The 23,493-nt window shown below is 44.7% G+C and overlaps 1 protein-coding gene across 3 annotated transcripts in view; it reads right to left on the bottom strand.

Annotated features, from left to right (window-relative positions):
- Nucleotides 1–13,541: 13,541 nt before the first annotated feature.
- EGFR (epidermal growth factor receptor) overlaps nt 13,542–23,493 on the bottom strand; it is a 178,252-nt gene continuing 168,300 nt past the window's right edge. For 2 of the 3 annotated variants that reach the window (XM_061464620.1, XM_061464622.1), the window contains exons 24-28: nt 23,117–23,214; nt 22,323–22,490; nt 22,181–22,228; nt 21,978–22,083; nt 13,542–20,876 (exon numbers count right to left, since the gene is read on the bottom strand). In XM_061464620.1, coding sequence (XP_061320604.1) covers nt 20,500–20,876; nt 21,978–22,083; nt 22,181–22,228; nt 22,323–22,490; nt 23,117–23,214 — 797 coding nt within the window. In that variant the 3' untranslated portion in view covers nt 13,542–20,499. The remainder of the gene's footprint in view (nt 20,877–21,977; nt 22,084–22,180; nt 22,229–22,322; nt 22,491–23,116; nt 23,215–23,493) is intronic. The other variant, XM_061464621.1, reaches the window with a different exon arrangement.

Below are 23,493 nucleotides of genomic sequence, written 5' to 3'. Positions count from 1 at the left end.
TTGGGCTTTTTTATTCTTGGTATGTGTCGAGTTTGCATTCCTTAAATGATCTCTCTGTGTTTTCTTCTCTCCCTGAAAAAAGAGATGCTTCCCTCTTTCCAAGTAGATCAAGGCTTAGAAACCCACTGCCTCAGGTATTTTGAGACTAACCTTATTTGCCAGGATTCTTGCCAAGGGCCTCAGGATGCAAAAGAATCATAGGCACATCATCTGAGAATAGACAGTGTTTACACCCAAACTGAAATGGCTTACTGGTTGTATAGGGTACTGGGAATATACATATTCACTATATCTGTCTTTAAGCCAGGAGTTCACTCAAGCACAGGAGGAGCAAAACTTAAGATTTTTGTTTTAAAAGAATTGTCAGATATGTTCTGCCTGCCCAATTTCTTAATTCTTTTTCTGTTGCCCAACGTTTTTTAGCTCACTGAATGGCAGTGCCATGTTCAAACGAAGAAAAGGTGTCTGATGACAGCACATTTCTTAGTTTGGTCTTCTTTTGTTCTGAGCATTTTCTAACCTGAAGATGAGTGGATCTGTGTTTGGATGCAAATCTTGCCAAAGCTCAACTGTATCACTTGGACATACATATGATGGCGTTGGTCAAAAGCGATGAAATTTCACAGGGATCCTTGGGAACACTGTCACAAAGAAGGAAAATGCCCATTTTGGTGATATTACTACCATTTAAGCATGTGGTGCTAATCTTATCAAGATACCATGTGCTGGACAGACATCTTGATGTAGGCCAGCATCTTGGGGCTTTGCAAGGTGCACATACACCCGTCTGGTAATTCTCATTTTCCCTAAATTTCACCTGCTCCTGTCCCTGCACTGCTATCTGCTGCAGTGTTACAGCTTTTCAGCCATGTTCATTTTCTTATCATGAATACTACCTTGTTTTGAAAAAGGTGAAGGTTGGTGTTTGGCTATGCTGGGAGAACTACGGTATAGAGGGAGTTATTGGGAGTATCTGGAGACAAGGACAGCTTGGAGAGCCATTAAGTTTCAGTGCTTGGCACAGCTGAGGGTGGAAGATCCTGGGGTAGCAAGGCTCCCACCTACAAGAGCCAAGGTTAGGGCAGCTACAGGTCAGTAGATTGGGAGGGCATCAGGAAATGTTTTTTTGGAGGCTTACAAATACATGAGATAGGACACTGAAGGCTTTGCAACAAAAATCATTTCATGCCAGAAGTGACATTTACCAGATCACAAAGCACTGAGGCTGCTCTCACTGAGCTGCAGTTTGAAAGTGGAGAAAATGATCCTTTCCTTCTTTCTTTCCTTCTTTGCTGCACTCACTTGAAGGCCAAGTGTAATCTGGCAATATAGAATTCCAGTTTATAAGCCACCTTGAATGCCTTACAGTATTTTCCAAATTGAAAACATTCAGTGGTTGTCAGATGTTGCATGTTGAGCCACATTGGTACCTCCTACATTAGACATCTATGAAATACCAGACTTGTAGCATCTCAATCTTCTAGTATTTGAAGATGAACGTAATTGGGACTCACTTTTGTGAAACAACCAAACTTGAACAAAACCAGTTTTCTGATAGTCCACTTAATTTCAGCTACACTGGATTCAGTCCATCAGAAGGCATTCTGAAGTGTCCAGGCTCTTGATCTGGTCCAAAGGAGAAGTCCATGCTCAGAGACCCCCCTCAGCAGCGATGTGTGACTGAAGACCTATTTTAGATTTTGCACAGTGATGTTCATGGGGGACATCTCTGTATCACCATCTACATTGAAGAAATGATGGGAGGATCTCTTTGCCTTGTAAAGGATGGAGGTTTCCCAAAAGACCCGCATGTCATGACAGCATCTGGCCAGACTTCACCGCCCAATGAGTGCTGCATCCTGTCTGGTACAGTGAATGGTTTCTGACATGCATAGCCTGCTAACACAGGAAAGTAATCTGCTCCCTCAGAATCAGTTTCTCTTGGGATACCTAGAAGCAGAGTTGCTGAGGGAAGCCTAGGTCAGTGGCTAACTGCTTTACTTTTCAGGACTGTTGAAAGCATGAGATTATTATACACACAAGATGCCTTCTATCCTTCTCTTCACCTGACACAACATTCCTGTTCCAAACTGCTGAGCTATTCCTGCTGGAAATTTCTACAAAAATAAGCAATTCTGGCAGACACTGAAAAAAAAATAATAAAATTACAGCCAGAAATAACTGTGTCCCAGTGAAGACTGTGGGGAATTCTTGCATAATTTGATGTAAAGCAGCCGCTGTGACTCCCGTTCCAATTACTGTTGCTTTCTGGCAAATCAAGGAGAACTGATGTAGAATTAAACCACTTGGGAAGCAGAATAAATCGCAGTCATCAGGCTGCAGAGCACTTCATTAAGTAAGTTAAACTATCACCTTTCCATATTTTATTTCCATAATATATGAATCTTTCAAACAAAGCAGCTCAGAGGGGGAGAAGGCAGCATCAGCATCATCAGTTCAGTGGCTGGCAGGATGGAAGTAGGAACAGGCTTCGGTTATGAGATTTTCTTACCTTTTCTTACCTTTTCTTACCTTTTCAGTAAGGGTGCACACTGCTTGTAGCTGTGTCAGATTTAGCCTCCCAGAGAGCATACGGCTCTAGTCAGGTCTACATGTTAATGTGGAGGAGCATGGGGCTGAGGTCAGAGAGTGGGAAGAGATGTGAAACTGAAGAGCCATTGGGCAGTCTGAGGAGGTGAAGGAAAGTGGGAAGAAGGTACATGATCCCATCAGGTGAAAAAATGATTGTGGCCTAAACAGCAAGTGAACTGAGAATGGGAAATAGGAAAAAAAAACCCAACAAAAAACAAAAAAAAAAAAACTAAAAAGAAAAACACAACCTTTTTATAGCTTTGTCCTGAAAAACATCTTGGTCTTGGCCCGCAGGAGTTCTTTGGTCATGCAGCATAAAAGAATGGTGAGAATGGAATGCGAGAAAAAACTTTGGGGACAATCCCAGAGAGGTACTTCTTGCTCAAAGATTATAACAATGGAGGCAGAAGGTGGTTTTAGAGTTTCACCAAGCTGCTTGAGAGGTGATGAGGCAGGGAAGGTGTCAAGAGAAACAAGAAGATCAGACATACTACTGCTATGAGTGGGGTAGATTCAGCAGCCTGAGCCTGGTGAGCTGGGATGAGGAGGAGAGGTATGCTTCTCTCACCAGAAGGGTTTCCTCCCACCACTTCAGGTACTTCTGAGCAAAAAGCTGTGGCAGGATGAGGTAAAAAGAAAGGAGAGGCTTGATGCCTCCATTCCCACTCTAGATGTGGTCATGATGTGTATATTTTCTTGATCATGTATTCATCTTGGTGCTCACAGGCAGTTATATTCTGGTAGATGCAGAGGCTGAAATCTTTCATGTTCAGGTACAATCAGATATCGCAAGCTTCTGTAGTACTGAGGTCACCTAGGGCTAATTCCTAGGATGAACTTCATGGTGATTAAATCCAACATTTTGGTGGTGTCACCATTTTATTCTAACAAATAAACTGAACCCACCTACCTACAAATGGTTGTCCAGCTCTCAGCAATCCCCAATTCAAAGCAGCCGTGTATCATTAGTTTAGAAATTCATCCTAGTCCTCTACCAATTCCGTGGAGTTTCCAAATCTCCCTGTGAATATTTCTCTTTCTTTCCATCCCTGTTTTTTAATTTTAACAGATGGAAGGATTAGAAAAAATAAAAAGGAATTGCTGTGTGGTTTCTAGATACTGGTAAATACCCAGATAAAGTGACCTCAATAGATTAAAGTAGTAAGCTCTTAAGAAGGTTATCTAGCCTCATCTCTACTATTAAACCTTTTTTTTCCAGAGTTAGCACCAATTTGATTTTTCCCTGAAATTCCTTCCTGAGTGGTCTGTCTTTGCAATGTGTAGCTGTCCCAGTGTGTGTTTTGGTGTGTGCTGCTGATAAATGGGTAGGAGCTCTGAGGACAGCGAGCGGTCACGTACCACTTCAAGGACTGGAAGAGGGCACAAAACAGGGAAGGAGAAGCTTTCAAAACGTGCCCACAAAATGATGATGTATTTAATGTGAGACTCCAAAAGCTGATAAGACAGTAGGAAATACACAGTGCTTGTGCTAGCGTATGTCTGATAGCAATGCGCTTAATCACTTAGAGGAAAAAGACTGGGCTCTGAATTTTGCTGTATTTTTCTCCTTGTTGCATAAGGCAAAGATCAACAAAATCTTAGGCACAGTGCCTAATTTTCTGAAACAATAGCTCTGCAGTTTTGAAACAGTGGACCCAAACCTACATGGACTCATTTAAAGCCTGAAAGTGTTAAGAGCACATCAGGGGCAGAAACTTCAACTCAAATATCCCCAGACACCGAAGTGGTATACATTAGCACTGCTGACCTCCAGGCCAAGCCTCTAAGTTAGGCAAAGCAGTACCACTGTGGAAAACAACTGCCATGGGAAAAAGTGCTTCAGGAGCCCCACAGAGCTTAGCAGAAGGAGAGGGTGGTGTGGGTTTGTAAGAGGTAAGGAGGTGCCCTCCAGCTGTGCAAAATGAGCTCAAGCTCTCTTTGAACTTTCTGCTGCTGAAAGTTTCCCTGAAAGATGAGGGAACCCTTTGTATGATGGAAACAAGCGACAGCTCTATGCCTCAAAGAAATAAGATGTGAAGGTTGTCTTGTGTGAACCTGAGACAAAAGCTTCAGTGAAAACTTTTCAGAGAGCCAATACAATGGACTTTGAGGTCCCTCTGTGCAGGCCTGCGTAAGAGCTTTCATCTGCATCAACAGATGTACCCTTCTTCCCACAGGGAAGTTAAAGAGAAAAATCCCATTTATAGTAGCCCATTTGGTGTTTTGGTGCGTGTCTTGCAACCATTTCCACACCAGAAAAACTAATAAAGTCTTGCACAATTTGGATAACTCTGCTTTGCTGTTGACAGACCACACTCAAAGACAAGTTTCTGATGTTTCAGTTACTCACCCACAACTTCATAGATCTAGTTTTCCACTAACAATTTCTCTTGTCTAACAAACTGATGAAACTGGTAGAAATTGCAACTAAAATGGTAAACAGCAAATCCCGCTGCTCTTGTCTAATTGTCATTGCTGCCTGCTTGCCCTGATCTTATCGTAAGTATCATAGAAGTCTAAAACTGAAGACAGGCATGGATTCTGTCATGGCAAAGCCTTTAAGAAGTGAACTAAATAATGCAGTCTTCAGCAAAGTTGCGTGGTACTAAAGCAATCACAACTGCATCAGACAAAATCTATGAGAAAGTCATAAATCATCTTGAGTTTAGTTCAGAGCAGGAAGAAATGCCTCCTATGAACACATTGCTCAGTATTTGTTTTCAGGTGCATTCTCAAACCACACTGTAGCCAGGGATGGGAAACTAAACTTTATGACCACTTTCCTAAAACAGCTGAAGAAGGTTTATGAGAAAAGAGTAATGCTTCCATAAATGAATCAGAGCCACGTTTTGACAGCAGATAATAACCCGTCTGCTAGGAGACTGTCTAAATATCCAAGTCCGTGTTTACTTTGAAGATCTGGCTCCTAAGCAATCCAGGTATTCAAAATCCCACTTAGAAGTCTATTTCTGTGTCTTTTTAAAATGCAGATTTTACTACATTTTACCTTTTGGATTACAACCAGCAGCTAGTGAGTTGAACTCGGCTTTTATAACATTCACAAATGACTGATGCTCTTATCAATGGCATGGCAGCAGACTGCTGCGGTGAGGCTTTCTGGGGCACACTATAGCTTGGGCCTGTAAGGAAGCCACAGAGTTACCTTCCCAGGATGTAAGAATGCCCAGAAGAAAACAAGTGATTTGAAATGTGGCACCTCTCTACCCTCCCTTTCCTAGCACCCTCCCTTTCCTAGCAGTTAAGTCTGTTCCGGTTAAGCGTGGTACTGGGATTTGCAGTTTGCTCTGTGGCTTTGCATTTGTAGCACAAAGTGATGTTTTGCATACAAATTCTCTTTTTTTTTGTGAGAGTTTCTTATTAGGGGTGTTAAAAATCTCAGCACTTGATTTCTTCTCGATAGTCTCTGAGTGTGGGATATGCAAAACCGTATTAAAGGGCTATGGTAGCCAGCTCCCACTGACTGACCATTTAGGGAGCTCTGGTCCTCTAAATTCAGCCTTCTCCTGTGCTCTGTTGAATGCAGGGGCACTATGCAGATGGTGTTTTAAGTGGCAAACAAGGGCTCATTGCCATTTTGGTGGCACCAGTCTGCAGGTCTCCATGTGTACGTGATGGTCAGCAATAGCTTTCTGTCCCGGCACTATGGACTTGGGAACAGTGGCTGGACGTTTGCACTCTGTAGCTATACTCTAGGACACCGATTGCATGGAACAGAAGGGAAGTATGCAGAATGTTTAAGATGGCAAAGGAAGGGCGGATTGCCATGTTGGTGGCACCACTCCAAAGGTCTCTATGTGTAGGTGCTGCCCAGCACCAGCTTTCTGTCCCGGCATGTCGGGTCTGGGAGCAGGTTCTGGACATTTGCACTCTGGGGTCGTGCTCCAGGATTCCCAAGTGCATTCAGCAGGGGGGCAGTACATAGATGGTGTTTTGGGTGGCAAACGGGTGCATTGACATGTTAGTGGCACCATTCAGGAGGTTTCCGTGTGTCAGTCATGACCAGCACCAGTTTTCTGTCCTGGCTCTTTGGCTGTGGGCCTGGAAGTTTGCACTCTGTGAGCCACGTTCCAGGACGCCAAAGTGCACTGAGCAGAGGGGAAGTACACAGATGGATTTTGAGGTGGCAAGGCAAGGATGGATTGCCATGTTGGTGGCACTGTTGTGGCGGTCTGCATGTGTAGGTGATGCTCAGCACCAGCATTCTATCGTGGCACTATGGGCTTGAGAATAAAGGCTGGATGTTTGCACTCTGAAACTGCATTTCTGCAAAAACAAGAGCACTCAACAGAGTGACAGTACAAAGATTGTGTGGTGGTAAAGCAAGGGCTCATTGCCATGTTAGGGGCACTGTTCCAGAGGTCTCCCTGTGTAGGTGATGCTCAGAAACAGCTTCCTGTCCTGACTCTATGGGCTTCAGAACTGAGGCTGGACGTTTGCACTCTGAAGCCGTGCTCCAGGACACCCAAGTGCACCGAGCAGAGGGGAAGTACGCAGATGCAGTTTTAGGTGGCAAGGTGAGGGTGGATTGCCATGGTGTTTGCACCGTTGTGGAGCTCACCGTGTGGAGGTGATGCTCAGCACCAGCTTTCTGGGGAGAAAGGCAGAGCAAGCCCCAGTCCTCTCCTTCTCCCAGTGCTGTAGTGGATGCTTGAGGTTGGATTTGCTAGATGACCACTACCCCTGACAATCACAGAGCAGAAATGTGCTGGCAATTTATTGTTAAGGCTAGAAAAACAGAAATCAGTCTCAGGAAATGCCATACTAGAGCAGTCTAAGCTTATTTGCTAATACAGTGCAGCAGCATCAAAGCTCTTCAAAACATCAGGGAGTGCCAAAAGATGCAAACAGTTTGGAGAATATGCTGGAACCCTGAAAAGAGGCTTTAGACTTTTCTGTTTCCCCCCTATTTTCCCTTTTCTATCTACCTGTGGGGAACTGGTGTCACTAGCACACTCCTTTTGCTGCAGCACAGAATGGCTGATGCCTGTGTAGCTGACTTAAACCTGAGACTGAAAAGGACTATTTAGTATTTACTGGTGGTAGCTGCCTTCCAAAGAAACATAGAGGGGGGCTAAATAAAAACAGCAAATTGGAACACCCAGAGAAGCAGGGGAAGCTGCCATTGTTCCTGGTGCACAGGTAGGGAAACCGAGGCACAGACCACTGAAATCATTCCAGAAAAGCTCCCAGGGGAGAGATGGAGAGCTTGGAAAAGACCCAGAGCAGGGCTTGATGAGGACACAACCTGAATCTTCCTCTGATCTAAAGACCTCACTTTGCCACCTAAGCCTCCATCTGTGAACTGCCCCTCAGGTGCCCGCTCTTCGGCATCCTGGAGCACAGGTCACAGAGTGTGAATGCCCCACACCAGGTTCCTGTACTGGCACCTCTGGTGTATGAGCAGGAGCTGATGTTTGCACTCTGCCAGTTGTGCTCCAGGATGCTCAAGTGCACTCAACGGAGGAGCAGCACCGAGATGGAGCTTTAGGTAACAAAGGGCGGGCGCTCAGTGCCATGTTAGCGGCACCATTCCAAACGTCTCCATGTGTAGGTGCTGCCCAGCTGCACCTTTCTGTCCTGGCACCTCAAGCCTGTGAGAAGGGGCTGGATGCTTGCTCTCTGGGAGCTTTGTTCCAGGGCACTCCAGAGCATTCAACAGAGGCAGTGTACAGACAGAGCATTAGGTGGCTCAGGGAGGTCTGAGTGCCATGTTGGTGTCACCACTGTGCAGCACAGCCTGTGTAGGTGATGCCCAGCACCAGCTTTCTGTTCTGCCTCCTCAGCTGTGGGAGCAGGGGCTGGACCTCTGCACTCTGTGTGGTGTGCTTCAGGATGCTCAGGAGCACTCAACACAAGGGTGGTATGCTAATGGGGCTTTAGGGGGCTGGTGGGGTTAAAAGCGGGGTGAACTGCCTTGTTAATAGCACTGCTCCAGAGGTGTCCATGTGTAAGGGCTAACCAGCAGCAGTTTCCTGTACTGGCACGTCAGGCATAGGAGCAGGGTCAGGATATCCGTATTCTGAGAGCTCTGCTCCAGGAGACCAAGTGTGTTTTATCGTAAAGTAGTAGAGTCAGAGTTTTAGGTACCGAAGCATAGATGGATTGCCATAGTAGTGGAACTGGTGATGATAACTGCTGTGTGACAAACAATCAGACCCAAGCATATTTCTACCTTCACCAAGGAACTGACATGTAAAAAAAGACTTTTGGTTCTACTTTCTTGTCACTGCTTTACTTTAGTTCTCCAGGCAAAAAATATTTCAGCTAACAATCCAAAACAGAACAAAAAAGGTAAAAGGTAACCTCAGAACTCTCTCATTAGTAAAGAAAACATTCAGTGGCTAATAATAAAAATATTATAACAAACCATAAGCAATGTTAGGAACCCTAAATACCTCCTATAAATATAACACCTTGGAAAAGAAAACCTTAAAGAAGTAATTATTGATACATACAGGAGTAAACCTTGTCATGTCCTGAAGCAATACGCTCAGCTGACTGCATCCCTGTAAACAGCAAAAAATTAACAGCACAAAACATTACAATACCCAAAAGCTACAAAAGACAAAGCAAACACCAAGGAACCAACTCCATTGATACCCAAGAGCTGAATGAGGTCCCCAGTGAAACACTGGGCCTTGTATACCCCAGACAACAGCCACAAGCCCTCCCTCAATGCCCTAGGGCAGGGGTGGGGCAAACCATCAGCTGGGATAAAAGAGGCAGGGTGAGCAATGGGCTGTTATCTGTTCTGTCTGTAGCATGGAAAGGGTTGAGAAGAGACAAATGATTCTTCAATGCAGCAAGACCAGTAGTGTTTCTTCTGGGATGCCTGAGGCTGGGTACCAAAGAGGCTGTCCTCCAATGGAGCTTTAGGTGGCAAAGCAAAGGTTGGTTGCGTTGTTGTTGGCAGTGTTGCAGAACTCATCCTGTGTAAGTACTGCCCCGCTCCAGTTTTTTGTCCTGGTCCTTGGCTGTGGGAGCAGGGGCTGGACGCTCACCCTGTGTGAGCTGTGCTCCAAGTTGGCTGAGAAAGGATACCACAGAGGCCATTCACAGAAGGAGGTTTGGGTGGCAAAGTGATGGTGGCACCACCATGGTGGCGGCACTGTTTCAGAGCTCGCTGTGGGTACGTGGTGTCTGTGACAGAAACAGTGTTGGTTTTGCATGCTGGGGAGGGGACTTTGAAATATTCAGGCTTTGCAATACCGGAGCTGGGGCTAAGTTACTAAGGGAATGAAACGAAGGGTTTGAAATACCATGACTTAAAGAGACACACTCTGTGCTTCAAGGACAATGTCATCTTTGGGCAACAGACACACTCTGTGGTTCAAAAGGATGCTTTCTTTGTGCAACCAATGAAACTAAGCTGGTGCAGGCTGGTTCTGTAGTTAACCAGTAAGTTGAGGTAGCACATGTCTGCCAGAGAGTTGTGAAATCAAGCCATTAAAGGAGATAAATAAGAGGAAGGGGCATACGTACTAGAGTAAGAGGAGATGTAACCAGAGGTGGGACAGTTGACATGTAGGTTTTACATGTCAGATAGGCTGTAAACCATGGAGTACCCAAGCAGCAGGGAAATAAGTGGAGGGAACCTGTGGATGGGACAGGAAATGTAAATCCAAGCTCTGCTTTTGCTGTGTGTGCCTACTTGACAGGACACTGTTTTTGCACAGATGTTAAATGAACAGCTGCTTCACTGCTGTGTCTGACCGAGGCCTGCCTGAACCTAGGGACCATTTCTGACAGATCTGCTATAAATGTTTTTTTCTTAGCTGCAATGGGTGTTGCATTTCTGTTTTCTCTGTGGTTTAATTACAAATGATGGAGTGTCCCAGTTGGAAGAAAGGCTTTGTGTTTCAGTCGTTGCTGCTGGCACTTTTAGCAACAGAGATCTACACACAGGTGGATTGAGATGAGCTCTTGGGAAGAAATCCTTCCCTGTGAGGGTGCTGAGGCGCTGGCACAGGCTGCCCAGAGAAGCTGTGGCTGCCCCATCCCTGGCAGTGTTCAAGGCCAGGTTGGATAGGGCTTGGAGCAACCTGCTCTGGTGGAAGGTGTCTCTGTCCATGAGCTTTAAGGTCCCTTCCAACCCAAACCATTCTGTGATTCCCTGATTGCCTGATTTGTGGATGTCAGTCACTCTCCACTTCTCGTAGGTGGATGTGATGCCCTGTTCCATTGCCCAGGTTGAGCTGTGACCCCCTCACATGCCGCACCTCTGGATGAAAGGCACTGAAAACATGGCAGGCCGGCTGCAGGGGTATTAGAGAGCAGGCACGCTGCTGCAGGAGTACAGTGTGCTGCTTTATCTGAAGAGCATCATGCTTTAAAAGCAGCACCCCCCACCTATCCATGGCTCTCACCTTCCGTGTGCACCTACCTGGTGTGAGAAACTATTGAACGGATTTCTAGTGCCCGGGGAGACTGTCATAAGGGGAGAGTGGGTATCCCAGGTGCCCTTAGCAAGGTCTAGAAACAATTGAAACACCATGAACTAAAACATGAATTACTTTGAATTGTTTAATGTTGCGGATCTTTTTAAAATCCTGATTTATAACTGCAGTGCTTCTGTGGAACTCTTAATGCAAATGGTTAAACTTAGAATCACGGAATCACAGAATGGGTTGGGTTGGAGAGGACCTTAACATCACCTAGTTCCAGCCCCCTGCCATTTGCTTGTTCCTCTTCAGCCACCCCACACCAGCCCTGCTTGTGTTGCTTTATCTTGTTCTTTTTAAATTGAAAAAAATTACCTCTGTGTGACATGATTTCCTATCTCCCAGAGTCCTTGTGAGGCTAAAAGCGTGTCACATGCTGTGAAACAGCCAGGGGCACCACGGAGGTGTCTCCAGGGTGACTTTGGATCTGCAGGATCAGCGTGGCCGCCCTTTCCAGCAGCGGCCCGTACTTGGGTTGATTAAATGTACCATGAACCTGCAGTCCAAAGGGACTGGGAAAATGAATCTCCTATCCAAGCTTGGGTTTTTTTCTGCTCTGTTTGTTGGGAGACCCGTTCTAGAGCTATGTGCGCTGTTCACAGTTTCTTCTTCTTCCAAGAGAGGGCACTATTAGCTTTCCTTCTGCTGCTCTCAGAAGCAAGGGTCATCGTAGTAGTGTTGGCTGGGCTTTAAGTGCCAAGCCCGAGGTACAGGTCCCAGAAACTACACAGACTTTGCAAGCTTGGATCCTTTTGGAAGTCTCGGATATATGTGCATGTGTTTTCTATGTTTGCCCCATGGCAGGTCTGACCTTAGAGGAGAACACTGTGTCTGGAGGACACCACCAGGCTGTGCCAGAGCTGCATCCCAGCTACGTTTATGCCTAATCCAGTTTAGTTTGACCTAGCATGGCTTGGGCTCCACACACAGTGGAGAGGTCATATGCTGCTGTACGTCTTATCCATGAACATTAAACTCGCAGTCCTCTGGTTTTGATGATTTAACAGGCTTCAAGAGCCAGATGGAAACCTACACAACCGGCTGTGACATTTGTTAGCTGTACTTTCCCTCTTTAAATGAATGCCAGTACAAATATTGCTAAATAAAAGCAGTCTGTGAGGCAAGAACAACCATCTTTTTATCATCATCGCTCCTACCTGAGTGATGATGTCCAGTGAAGTCTAGTGCAATTCATAAATCTGTGCTCCATCAAAAAATAGGGAAAAAAAAACCCAAAGTGTCATCTTTATCCAGTATCGTATAGGCTGGTTTACAAACACTGTGCTATTTCTGAGCTAGCTCACTTTCACAGGGCTGTAACTCACCGAAGGCAGCAGTCTCTGGGGTTAACACATGCATTAAATAACATTCCTTCTGCTCTGGTTAGAGAGAAAACAGGTTTTGAAGCAAAAGGCTTTCTGCAACAAGAGCTCTGGTGTTGGACTTCACACAGATGGTGCTTATTAGAGAGATTTCAATTCCCAACAAACAGTTTAAGGCACCACCTGACCTGCAAATCCGGCTCCTCTCTCAACTGACCAGCAACAACAATCCACACTGTGGGACTGGGGTGTAACTCCCCCACATGTACTTACAGGTGGGCTCCAAGCAGGACAAGGATATGGGGAGCAGTCACCGCGCTGAGCAGGATATGTCCTTCCCGAGGTCTGCCATGGGTCTGACTCAGGTGAGTGCTGACACAAGACCTGAGCCTGTCTCTGCCAGCAAACATAATGCAACTTTAAGGAGGCTGAGTCCCCTTTTCCCCATTCCTCAGCACACACCTTTGGTAACTGCAGGCTCTTCTTTCTTGCCAGACCCATGCCTGGTACAAACACCCTTTGTCAAACACTGCTGTGTAAGTGTTGCCCCAGTTGGCAGCCTTAAGACAGGAATGAGCAAAGCCATCTGTGACCAGTTATGGCTGAAACGTGACCACCCCACAGAGCTGTGGTGAAACCCTTCCACGTGCAGTGCTGCAGTAGGTCTATCCCATGTGGTCTGACTATGGCTGGGGACCTCCTCAGCACATTGGCTCCTTTATTGGCCACCTTGGAAATACCCTGTGTGATCTGATGTAATTATTACACGTTCAGATTAAGGGCTGGCTCTGTTGTTTTCCTGGGTTAAGTGCTGCAGGGTGAGGCTCACTTAGCACTGCTGCTAATAATGACAAAGCACTGGAAGAGACTTGTATTCCTCTCCTATCTTTAAATAGCAATTTTCTTTATCTTATCTGAACCTACCATATCCTGTGCAGGCAAACAGGGGGGTTTGAACTGCAGCCTTGGCGTTTTTTGGCCGTCTTCTTTTGCACCCTTTGTCACACAGGAGGTGTATGGATGTACAACAGATATTTCAGTTTCCTTCTCAATATTAATTATTATTCTTCATAATATCAGTACTAATTTAGAGAGCTACTTACTAATTTTCTCAAGCTAGCTGATCACTAAGGGGGAGAAAAAAAAAATGCCCCAAAAGCAAAGGTTTATTTAATTACTTTTATTAAAATAAAAATATCATGCAGTAATACGCATTAGACATTTCTGAGAACCAGTAATATGAAGATTAAGACTACATCATTTCTGCATAAAATAGGTTGAGCTGGTAAAACATGCAGCCTACGTATTTGAAGGGACTGGATGGAAAGATGAAAATGAGAAAGGTGCTGTAGTGGCTTTTTTTTTTTCCTGTGTACAAAGTTCATTTATGAAGACAAAAATGATTTAATTTACTAATTGTGACACCAGGGACTATCCAGGCTGTATGTGCACTGATAGTTCCAGCTCCTCTCTTCTTTACTGTCTTGTCAACCCAGATGCTCTGTTGAGGACCCTCTAATTCCTTTAACCTTTGTGTGCTACATGTTCCACCAGTTGGGTAATTACGTGCCAATGCTCAGGGGATGCTGGAGTTTCATTTGACCAGCTTTGCTAACAGAATTCCTTATTCTGTCTAGTATAATATCATTTAAGTCACCAGTGTGACTCTGGTCAAGACTTTGTTTGCCTTTCCTTACAAGGGAGCCCCAGAACACAACCAATGTATGTTACTTATATTGAGCCAACAATATGGCTCATATGCCACATATCACACGGATGAGCTTTTGATGGATTGCTTTGACTCTGCTTCTGCTATTATCATGAAGGTGAAATGAGAACCTGCCATGCAATTCAAAAGAGCAGCTTTTATTAGCGCCCCTATAAGCAGCACCTGGGCTTTCATATTGCACTTCCAATGATCACAAGTGTTGGCTGTATTATTGCTCACATTATGAAACTCGGGCACTGTGCATGCAGAGAGTCAAAGAGTCTCAGAGAGAGGAAAGGGTCCTGTGATTAGCTTCACTAAGCCCTGGATAAATCCCCAACGTGACAACTTTCATCAGAAAAGGAGTTAAAATCTAAGCCCATCAATAAAGAACCCTTAACGCGAGTTCTTCTCTGGCTACAAACCCTACAAGCTAGCCACTGATTTTTCCTCCCCCCACATACAACAGTATATTACAATAAAAGTTCTCAAAAAATTAAAAACAATTAAAAAGAATAATATACACCTCATTTTTATCGCTCAATATACAAACAATCTTTGATCAACAGTATAAACCATTAAACCATACAAAAGTCAAAAGAGTTTCTTATTGTACAAATAGTGCTTTCATAGACGAGTAACTTTACAATGCTGCGAGGGTACCGTCTGTATCTGTGGATATATTGCTTGACAGTTTATTAAAACCAAGACATTATACCTTATACTCGGTTGATTGCATCAATACAAAGCAGCCTAAAAAGGGCAATGGATCCATAGGATCTCTGATTATTGCGAGGGATTTTCAAAAATCACTCAACATTAGCCTTGTTTTATACTCTCAGTGTAATCAAGTTAAACATCCCATTAAATTCAAGGGGAATGATATTAGGAATGTAGGATTAAAAAAGCAACCTAGGTATGGGAGTCAAGCCTCCTACCATTGCAGACACCTACTTTACTTATTCCCTTTTGTAAAAGATGAGGATTACATTGATGGTGGTTGCAAACGAGCTCTCTGCAGCTGGCTTGGGAGAGGTAAGAAGAAGGGGCTGGATGAATTCCAGCGTGAGTGGAACCTATGTACTGTACCAGCTACATCAGAATGACACCTTCCACCAGTCCAGTTGTTAGTGACATGTTTGATTTCTTGTTTTCACCTTATTAATCAGAAAAATCTATTGCTTCAAGGCAAGAGGTACAGAGGGACCATATGGCCCATACTGTCATGCATGCAGTCCTGTCCACACCATCTAAGCAGACAAGAGCAAAGTTGGAGGAGCACCAGCCCTGAGTCTTGGCCAAAGGCTGGCTGTCTTCAGAGGTGCAGTAAGTGGCATGTCTTTTGCCAGCTAATTCTCAAACTATCAGTTTTCTCTCTGAAAGCCCTTTTTTGGATGCTACTGAGGGTTTGCTTCACCAGTAACTGTGGTACTAGCACTGCACTCTTCTCTCCCTGCATGGTTGCATACAGTACCTCCGACCAACCCGCAGCTCTCAGTCTGCATGGCCATGGTACTACAGGTGATCTGCCAAAACACACAATGTCAAACGGAGGCAGGATGTGTGGCAGGAAGCGAAGCATGTCATGGAAGTGCCATGATTTCAACTCCCCCATGTAATTAAAGTAATACATAACCAAAACTGCTATCAGTTTAAAGTCTCACTGCCTGCCTACACACTTCCTCACATTAAAAGCAGTTATCTCATCATGTCTCATCTTCACATAATTGTATCTTTTCCCGATACCAAGCCAAAACATCATGTATTTGTTTCATTTTTTCTTGACTGTGCCCCTGTTTAGCTGTTGCGTTGAGTAGAAAATAAATCAAAATGGAGTAGAGGTTGTAGATCTGGCCCTGAAGTGATAACTGGTCCTCATATTTGGTTTGGTCTTTCTATGGACAGGCCTCATCCTCCTGTCAAGCCCTCTTGGAGGTCTGGCCAAGCCCCAACAAAGAGTGGAGATCTGTATAGCTTTTCCCTGTAATGAGAGGCTGTGGAAGTGGTGATCAATACCCTATTCCTTTAAAGCAACAAAACAAGACATTACATCTTTGGTCCTAATGCAGCCCATTTGGCAAGCTACTTGAAGGTGTCATGTTTTGTGGAGGTTTTTTTGTCTATTTTTTTGAGTTATTTTAAAAAGGCTCCTTAGAAGTTGTATGTCAGAACAAAGAGGTAACACTTACAAAAAGAAAGCTAGAAAATGGGATCCCAATATAAAAATTTGAACCAGTGGTGATAAAACATTACAAAGCATCCTTGCTAAGTGTTATACACAGAGCTTGACATTCCATGAGTATACAGTTTCCATCAGGAAGGAGGACACAGGTACATTTTCATACTTTGTCCTGATTCAGATGTTTTCTCACAGGGAATCGCAGGGTGGAAACAAAAGCCAGAGTACACCAGAACCGCTGATCTGGAGAGGCAGCGGTGGTGCTAACAGAAGATGTTGAACTCTGAATGTGAAAAATGAGCGCTTGTCTGGAAATGCAAAGTTTCTCCTTGGCACCCTGGAGCACCCCCAGACAGACAGAGGACACCCCAGACACCTTGTGATGGGACCTGTTTGGGGTCCTGTGACATCATTATACGCCTAACTGCGTCTCCCAGGGAAGAGGAGAGATTCACCCCATAGTACAAGTGCCATGTACATTGGTTTCACACAGGAAACCTCTGCAAGAGGGCTTCAAGCTGGTAGCAGGGACAGGAACAGCGTGTCTATTCCCACCCATACCTGCAGGAACAGTCACTGGCATTAGTAATGTCCCTGGACAATTTGATAGCTGCTTTGGGTACGGACTGCCTGGCTGCACCCCTTCCCGGGCATTACTCTCCCTACACAAACCCTTCCTTTCAAATACACCACTGGACTGTATTTTCTAATGCTGGGGCTTCACATGGCCATCCGACGGTGATGCTGGTGGGACAGGGCATCAACTGCTATCTAGTTCCAACTGTTCTCAATAGAAAACTCACTGCATTGTTTCCTGCCAGCTGGAAACAAGAGCAAGCCCCCAGCCTCCTGGATGAATTTACCTGACAAGATCAATTGCAGCATGAAGGAAATTTCCCAAGCCAACTCCCTTTGCAGCACCCAAGGCCCAGATGAAGTCAAGTACACAAATCACTGGAAAAAATCAAAGTAAGATGAAGCCTCCCAACTCAACTTACATTTTCATATACTTAGCAGTTATTAAGTCTTATTATTGCAAAAGCAGTTGCATGTTAACTGCTGCTTTATGATCAAGAGACGCTAAGCCCTAACGTGCGAGCGGTTTTATTTTGCCTTGCTTGAGAAATACAGTAAAAAGGGAAGTTTTAATTTCCTGGATTGACAAGACTCTGTCGGCTCATACAAGCATCTGTGGCCTCCTACATTTTTCTATTTAGTTGCACTTTAAAAAATCAGCATTTTCTACCCCAAACCTCCTGAGAGACAATGGCAGAACTTTCAGGTTATTTCTGGATGCTGAGTTATGCTGCCTAAACATGTTCACCTTTATGAGCACCCATAATTCTCAGGATGCACCTTGCTGTTCAATACTCAATGAGCTGCCGTGGGAAAACCAGACCATTTCAGCTGCTTATTGATCCTTCTCCTTTTTATCATCCCTATGGAAATCATTTGGTACATTGCTAATGTCTGTTACCCTACGGACATCACCAGTGCCTCCTGCAACAGCCACACAGCTGTCCAGTCCCACCTGCTCCCAGTGCTGCTGCATCTGGCCCTGCAAGTTCTCCCTGGAATCTGTATATTCACATCAAGAGTTTGTGGTCCTACATCCTCTTTCCTACTTTTTCATTAAACAAACACATTCAAAAAGCAATGCTCTTTCAAACTTACATTGCTTGATTTTTAGATGTATCTCCTTGCTTCTATCAAGGAGTTGCTACTGAATCCCTCCTAAATTGTCTTAAAAGGCCAAGCATATTAACCTATATTCAATCATTTTTATGCTACATAATGCTGGCAATACATACTGCTACTTTTTAGTGGCTTTCTTGTTTTAGCTAACAGATCAAAACAAAACATCAATAAATTCCTTTGTGCAATGGTGTCAGAAAGATTCCTCAGGAGAACACGCACACCATGACTTTTCCAGTGTTCTGCTTGGAGATTTAACAACAGATTTAGCAAATTGAAAATGATCTGTGATTTCTGTTGAGATCTTTTTTTGGGTTTATGTACATTCCTCCCGGGGCGGTGGGTGGAGGAAAGCGGCGCTGCCTGTGCATACATGTTGCACGCTTGTGAGAGCAACACAACAAATCTGCTCTCAGGAATGCAGGGAGAAATCTGCCACTAATTGGACGTGGGAACTAAATTCTGGTTAATGTTTTAAATGCAAGTCAGTCATAATCAAAGCCAAACACTGCATTCTCCACACTGCAGTGCCTGCGTCTCGGTCACAGTGACACGCATGTACCAAAGAGGAAAATCTTTGGATTTTGACCCGATATACTGCTTTAGCTACAGCATGGCCGATGAGCTACTGCACACACACAAGATACTAATGCATTTTACACCATGTTACTTATAAAAGGGGTCATTTCACATGACAGCTCTCCTTCTTTCCTCAATAAATCTGTAAAAACGATGTTCTGAACATTTTCCGCTTGATCCTGGACTCCAGATGCAATACTTAAACTGAAACACATCCTGATGTATTCAGAACATGGTAGTGGCATAAATCTATTTCTAGCTACTTTATAGGCTACATATCCTCTGCAACTTAGCTGCTTATGCTACCCTCAAGCAAGCTGCCAATGTTCAACTAGTTAAGGGCCTTTATAGCAAAATCACCAAATGCGCATTTGCTTTGTGATCTAGTGGTCTGATTAAAATCGTACTGCCAATGCTGGTGGCATGCACCTAAATTACTGACTAAATTCACACGTTAAGCACTTTACTCATCCTACATTCATAAGAAATGTTAATGATGGAAGAATTTGAAGCTCTGTGTCACAGGCCCCTGGAAGGAGTAGCTGCTTTTGCTGCTGTGATCGATTTATACAGTCAAGCTAAAATCACAGCCTTGCCTCGCCTGCCTGTTCCACACTGGCAACAGAAGATGATGCTGGGTATTTTAAAGAAGCAGTAGGCAGCCCTGTGTTTCAGAAGAGGGAGATCATATTTTCCATCACTCCAGATTATTCTTCCTTAACTCATTGCCACTGCCCCTCCTAGATTGCCAGGCTATGTAACCCCAAAGGGACAGGCAACCAGCCCCAGCCTCTGCCCCAAGCAATTGGCAGTATTCTGCCTTGAAGTGAGTGAAGCGTAACACTGATATACCCCTCTTCTTTGCCAGATGTACAAGGGAAAATTACTTCTGCTCTGTGCCCCTTTAAGAAGGGAAATAAAACATCTTGCTACCTGTGTTTCTTGCCCTAGTCAAGTTTAATTTAGGGTAGTTCTTCCAGTCTGTCTTGTGAACGCTCCAATTTGCCATTATTTGCATTTCCTTGACATTTAATTAAAGTCTGTTAAATGTTATTTGACACTTCATTTTTCAATTAGGGCAACATCTTTAACAGTTCTGTTGGAGAAGAAAGGCATTTTGACAACTTGACAGCCGCATAAGGGATCAGAAAACAAATGTGTTGAGTTTGACCATCAGAAAACAGAGTAGCAAGCACTTTGTATCCAGGTACACGTGACTCTGAGGCGACTTCCTCCTGGCAGTTTTTAGCAGTAGTGGTCAGTAAGTGATGCGTCGTGCCGTTTCGCTTCTTGTGCTAGTTTTCCCTGGAGCAATCCACTCCATACAGGCCCTGGGCAGAGTCTCCCACATGTCCCCCAGATGCACTTCTCCTCTTTGTGCCAAGAGGCAGTATATGAAGCCAATTTGTAAAAAATCCGGTGGTTTGGGAAAACTGTTTCTGTTCTAGGAGTATTGGAAAACTGTTTAGAAACATAAGGGTTTGTTTTCCTGCTGGTGATCTGAGCACCACATAGCAGACCAGCAGCACAAGTGTCTGATCAGGTAAAAGATCCAAAAATTCTCTTAGAAACATTTATAAAAATACAGGCTGTAGAAAGGAATCTAAAACTGTACAATGTGTACAGCTCTTGAGTTCATCCCAGAGTGGCTTCTCACCGTGCTACCATCTGACAATGAAAGGAATGCATCCATGTTTCTTTTGTCCGGGAAGATCCCAGTCCATCACAACATCCATCTGAGTGCAGGTTATGGGCCTCAGTTATTACATGGAAATAGGCAAGAAAAGACCCAAACTACCATCAAATAGACCTCACAGTTTCAGCCCTTGTGCTGAAAAGGAAAAGTGTGCTTCTCGATGCATTGCAGTTGCTGTCCGCTGTGAGCAAGCGTCTATTCTTGCAGCAGCCAGGTAGTTCACCGAGAGTCTGGCTTGCCTCACTGCAAGAAGTAATCCTCTGTGGTCATGCTGAGGCTTCAATGTATTCACTTTTTGGTGCTGCTACCCTCAAGTACTCCGGGTTTTCTGCTGCGGGAACTTTCAGGAGACCGTTAGGTTTGGTTTCCTTCGGTAAGAAGTCCTGCTGGTAGTCAGGATTGTCCAGATTTATTTGGTGGTTGCCTGCCTGGATCCAGTAAGGAGAGGTCTCAAAGACTGTCTTGGCCAGCGGAGACTGGTTGGTGTTGAGATACTCAGGGTTGTCCACAGCTGTGCTGTGTGAATTCTGGTAGCTGGAGTCTGTGGGGACCTTTGAGTTTGCTGTGAGAGAGAAGTTGTTGTAGATTGGATTCTGGACTGCTGAGGCAGAAGTTTTCTTGGGCACCAACTGGTTTACATACTCTGGAATAAAAGGAAAATAAAAATAAGAAGGAATGAAAATGAAGGCATATAACTAATGCAGCCATTTGCATCACTTGAGGTGTACGTTCAACCCAGCTGCCACTTGCTCTTTGCACACAGCACCTCACAGAAGGACAGACTCATAGAACAGTTAGGGTTGGAAAGAACCTTAAGATCATCGTAGTTCCAAACCCCCTGCCATGGATAGGGATGCCTTCCACTAGAACTGAACTTCCCAGAGTGAAAAGAGAGCCAAAGACAGGGACTGACATGCCATGGCACCACACATCCTGCCCTGAAGTTCACCTTCACGAATCCAATTTGCAAAGCCCCAGAAAGACGCCTTGGACCACAAGACAGCGAGATAGCTACTGCTGATTTTAGTGACGTGTAGGTGGCTACGTCCCAGATACTGTTCTGAAACTGCAGTCTGGGAGCTTAGCTGCCAGGAGCTGTTTCCCTAGAAAAAACGCTTAGAGATGAGAAAAATACTGGACTGGCGATAACAGGCACTACACATTTCACTCCAGTGCCATCCCTTGCAGCATCTTTCACCCTTTGTAGCTGTGGTGTATTCTTGGAAGGGTTGGTTGGGATTTTTTAAGGTCACAAAGCATCATGACTGCACAACCCGGCATCAACTCCCTCGGTGCTCTTTGGCTCACTCTTCAACCGCCTACGATGTAACCATGAGCTGCCTTCTGTGTATCAACATCTGAAGGCAGTTGAACTGCCAGAAAGCTGTTTATGTTGCTAAAAAGGTTTAAGGGGTGAAACCTAGGTTTTAGAGGATATTTTTCCAAGTATGAAGCTTTAGACACATAACTATACATGCAAACTCCCCGGCCAGATGGCACATGTGATGACCAGGAGGAACCTGGCTGGTGAAGGAACTGAAATGAGAAATGGCCAGAAGCAGCCAGATAAAATCTAGGAAAAGGATATGTGCACACATTTCCACTCATGTTTACTGAGCAAAAAAAGGTAGGAAGCATATGGGTTGCTTCCTTTCTGCAGAAAAGGAAGGACAATGATTACATTCACAACTGAATGGCTCGCAAATTAGTGGCCATGGGATGGAAACACAGGAGAGGTACTCACCTGGGGCTGGCAGAAAGCCGTCATCTATGCTGTCCTCCAAGAAAGCGCCTGTTGGATCTGAGCTATACCTCTGGACAAAGCTGTCTTCCCTCACAGGATGCCCCTGCTAGGTTGGAAGTAGAGAAAATCCATATTAAAGGCACTATTTTGTAGAAATTGATCCACATAGAAGTTGCTCCTTTTTCAAAGGTCATCCCACTTACCCCGTTCCTGTCAATGCAGGTTGTAGCAGAGTTGTTGCTAGTAGCACTCTGAAAAAGAGAGAGAAAGAAAACACAGACATTACAAGAAGCAGTTCACTCTTCAGATTGCTTGTCATGTTTCCAAAGAAGAAGAGTTTCATACCAGTGAACTCAAGAGAGGAGTGCGGGATGTTGAAGGGCTGTTGAAAAAGCCCTGGTGTGGCACGAGATACTCATCAGCGTCCACTATATCTTCCATGTCCTCCTCCTCCATAAGGGTGCGATAAAACTTGGAGTCCGTAGGGCTGGGCAGGTGCATCCTATCATCTCCCTGTGAGACAAGTCAGCGTGAGAGAGGTTTAGGGTTAGGCTTCCTTCAAGCCCACATTATTCCCTTCTCTGAGACACAAAGTAGTTTAGCAAGAGGCCCAAGATGCAAACTCTTGATCTGTGTGTTTATCCAAATTTACCTGGAGTTTAGGGGAATTTGGGCCTGCAATCTCTGCTGTGAAACAGCTGCAATTTTTAAGAGGATCGAACTGCTCTCCTCTTAGGACTGCAGTATGGACTGTTACTGGTCCTACACTGGGACAAGTCCTAAGACAATAGTGACTGGTCTTGAAATTCTGTTGGTGGTTGGTTCTAGCTGAATGTGTAAGACCTTGAAAGCAGCAATAAATCACAGACTCATAGAATAGTTAGGGTTGGAAAGCACCTTAAGATCATCCAGTTCCAACCCCCTTGCCATGGGCAGGGACACCTCACACTAAGCCATGCCACCCAAGGCTCTGTCCAACCTGGCCTTGAACACCGCCAGGGATGGAGCATTCACAATGTCCTTGGGCAACCCATTCCAGTGCCTCACCACCCTACTATGTGTTTTCAGACGCATTACTAATGATTTTGTGCCCCATATTAAATGCCCATCAGACACGTTCCTACCACTGGGTTTAGTACCTGTATAACGAGATAGCGTGGAGGGTCACGGGCCATTTTTGAGAACTCTGCTATCAGTTCACGGAACTTGGGACGGCTGTCTGCATCAATCATCCAGCCTGGAGGGACAACAGGGGGAGCAATCAACAAATAAGGTTGGTTTTGGTGATAAAACACAGAGCTTAGAACGAAACGTAGCAGCAAAAGGAAGTGTCCTGGATGGAACAAAGAAAGGAGTTACCCAGAAGGGACCACCATAAAAAGTTCAGTCACTGGTGTGAATTTCAGCATTTAAAATGCATATCTTGGCATTGGATTACTCCAAAATAGCCTTGAAAAAGCTATTGAGGGAGGGGAGAAGCAAACTAACTTCAGTGGGTCCCTGCAGAGGTACGGTG

The sequence above is a fragment of the Pezoporus flaviventris genome, unplaced genomic scaffold, assembly GCF_033815535.1.
Source record: "Pezoporus flaviventris isolate CSIRO_AGI_PZ_B2104156 unplaced genomic scaffold, CSIRO_AGI_Pfla_v1 ptg000037l, whole genome shotgun sequence".
In the NCBI taxonomy this organism is placed as follows: Eukaryota; Metazoa; Chordata; class Aves; order Psittaciformes; family Psittacidae; genus Pezoporus; species Pezoporus flaviventris.
The sequence above is the reverse complement of the archived record's forward strand: the minus strand, read 5'-3'. Positions and strand labels throughout refer to the sequence as shown.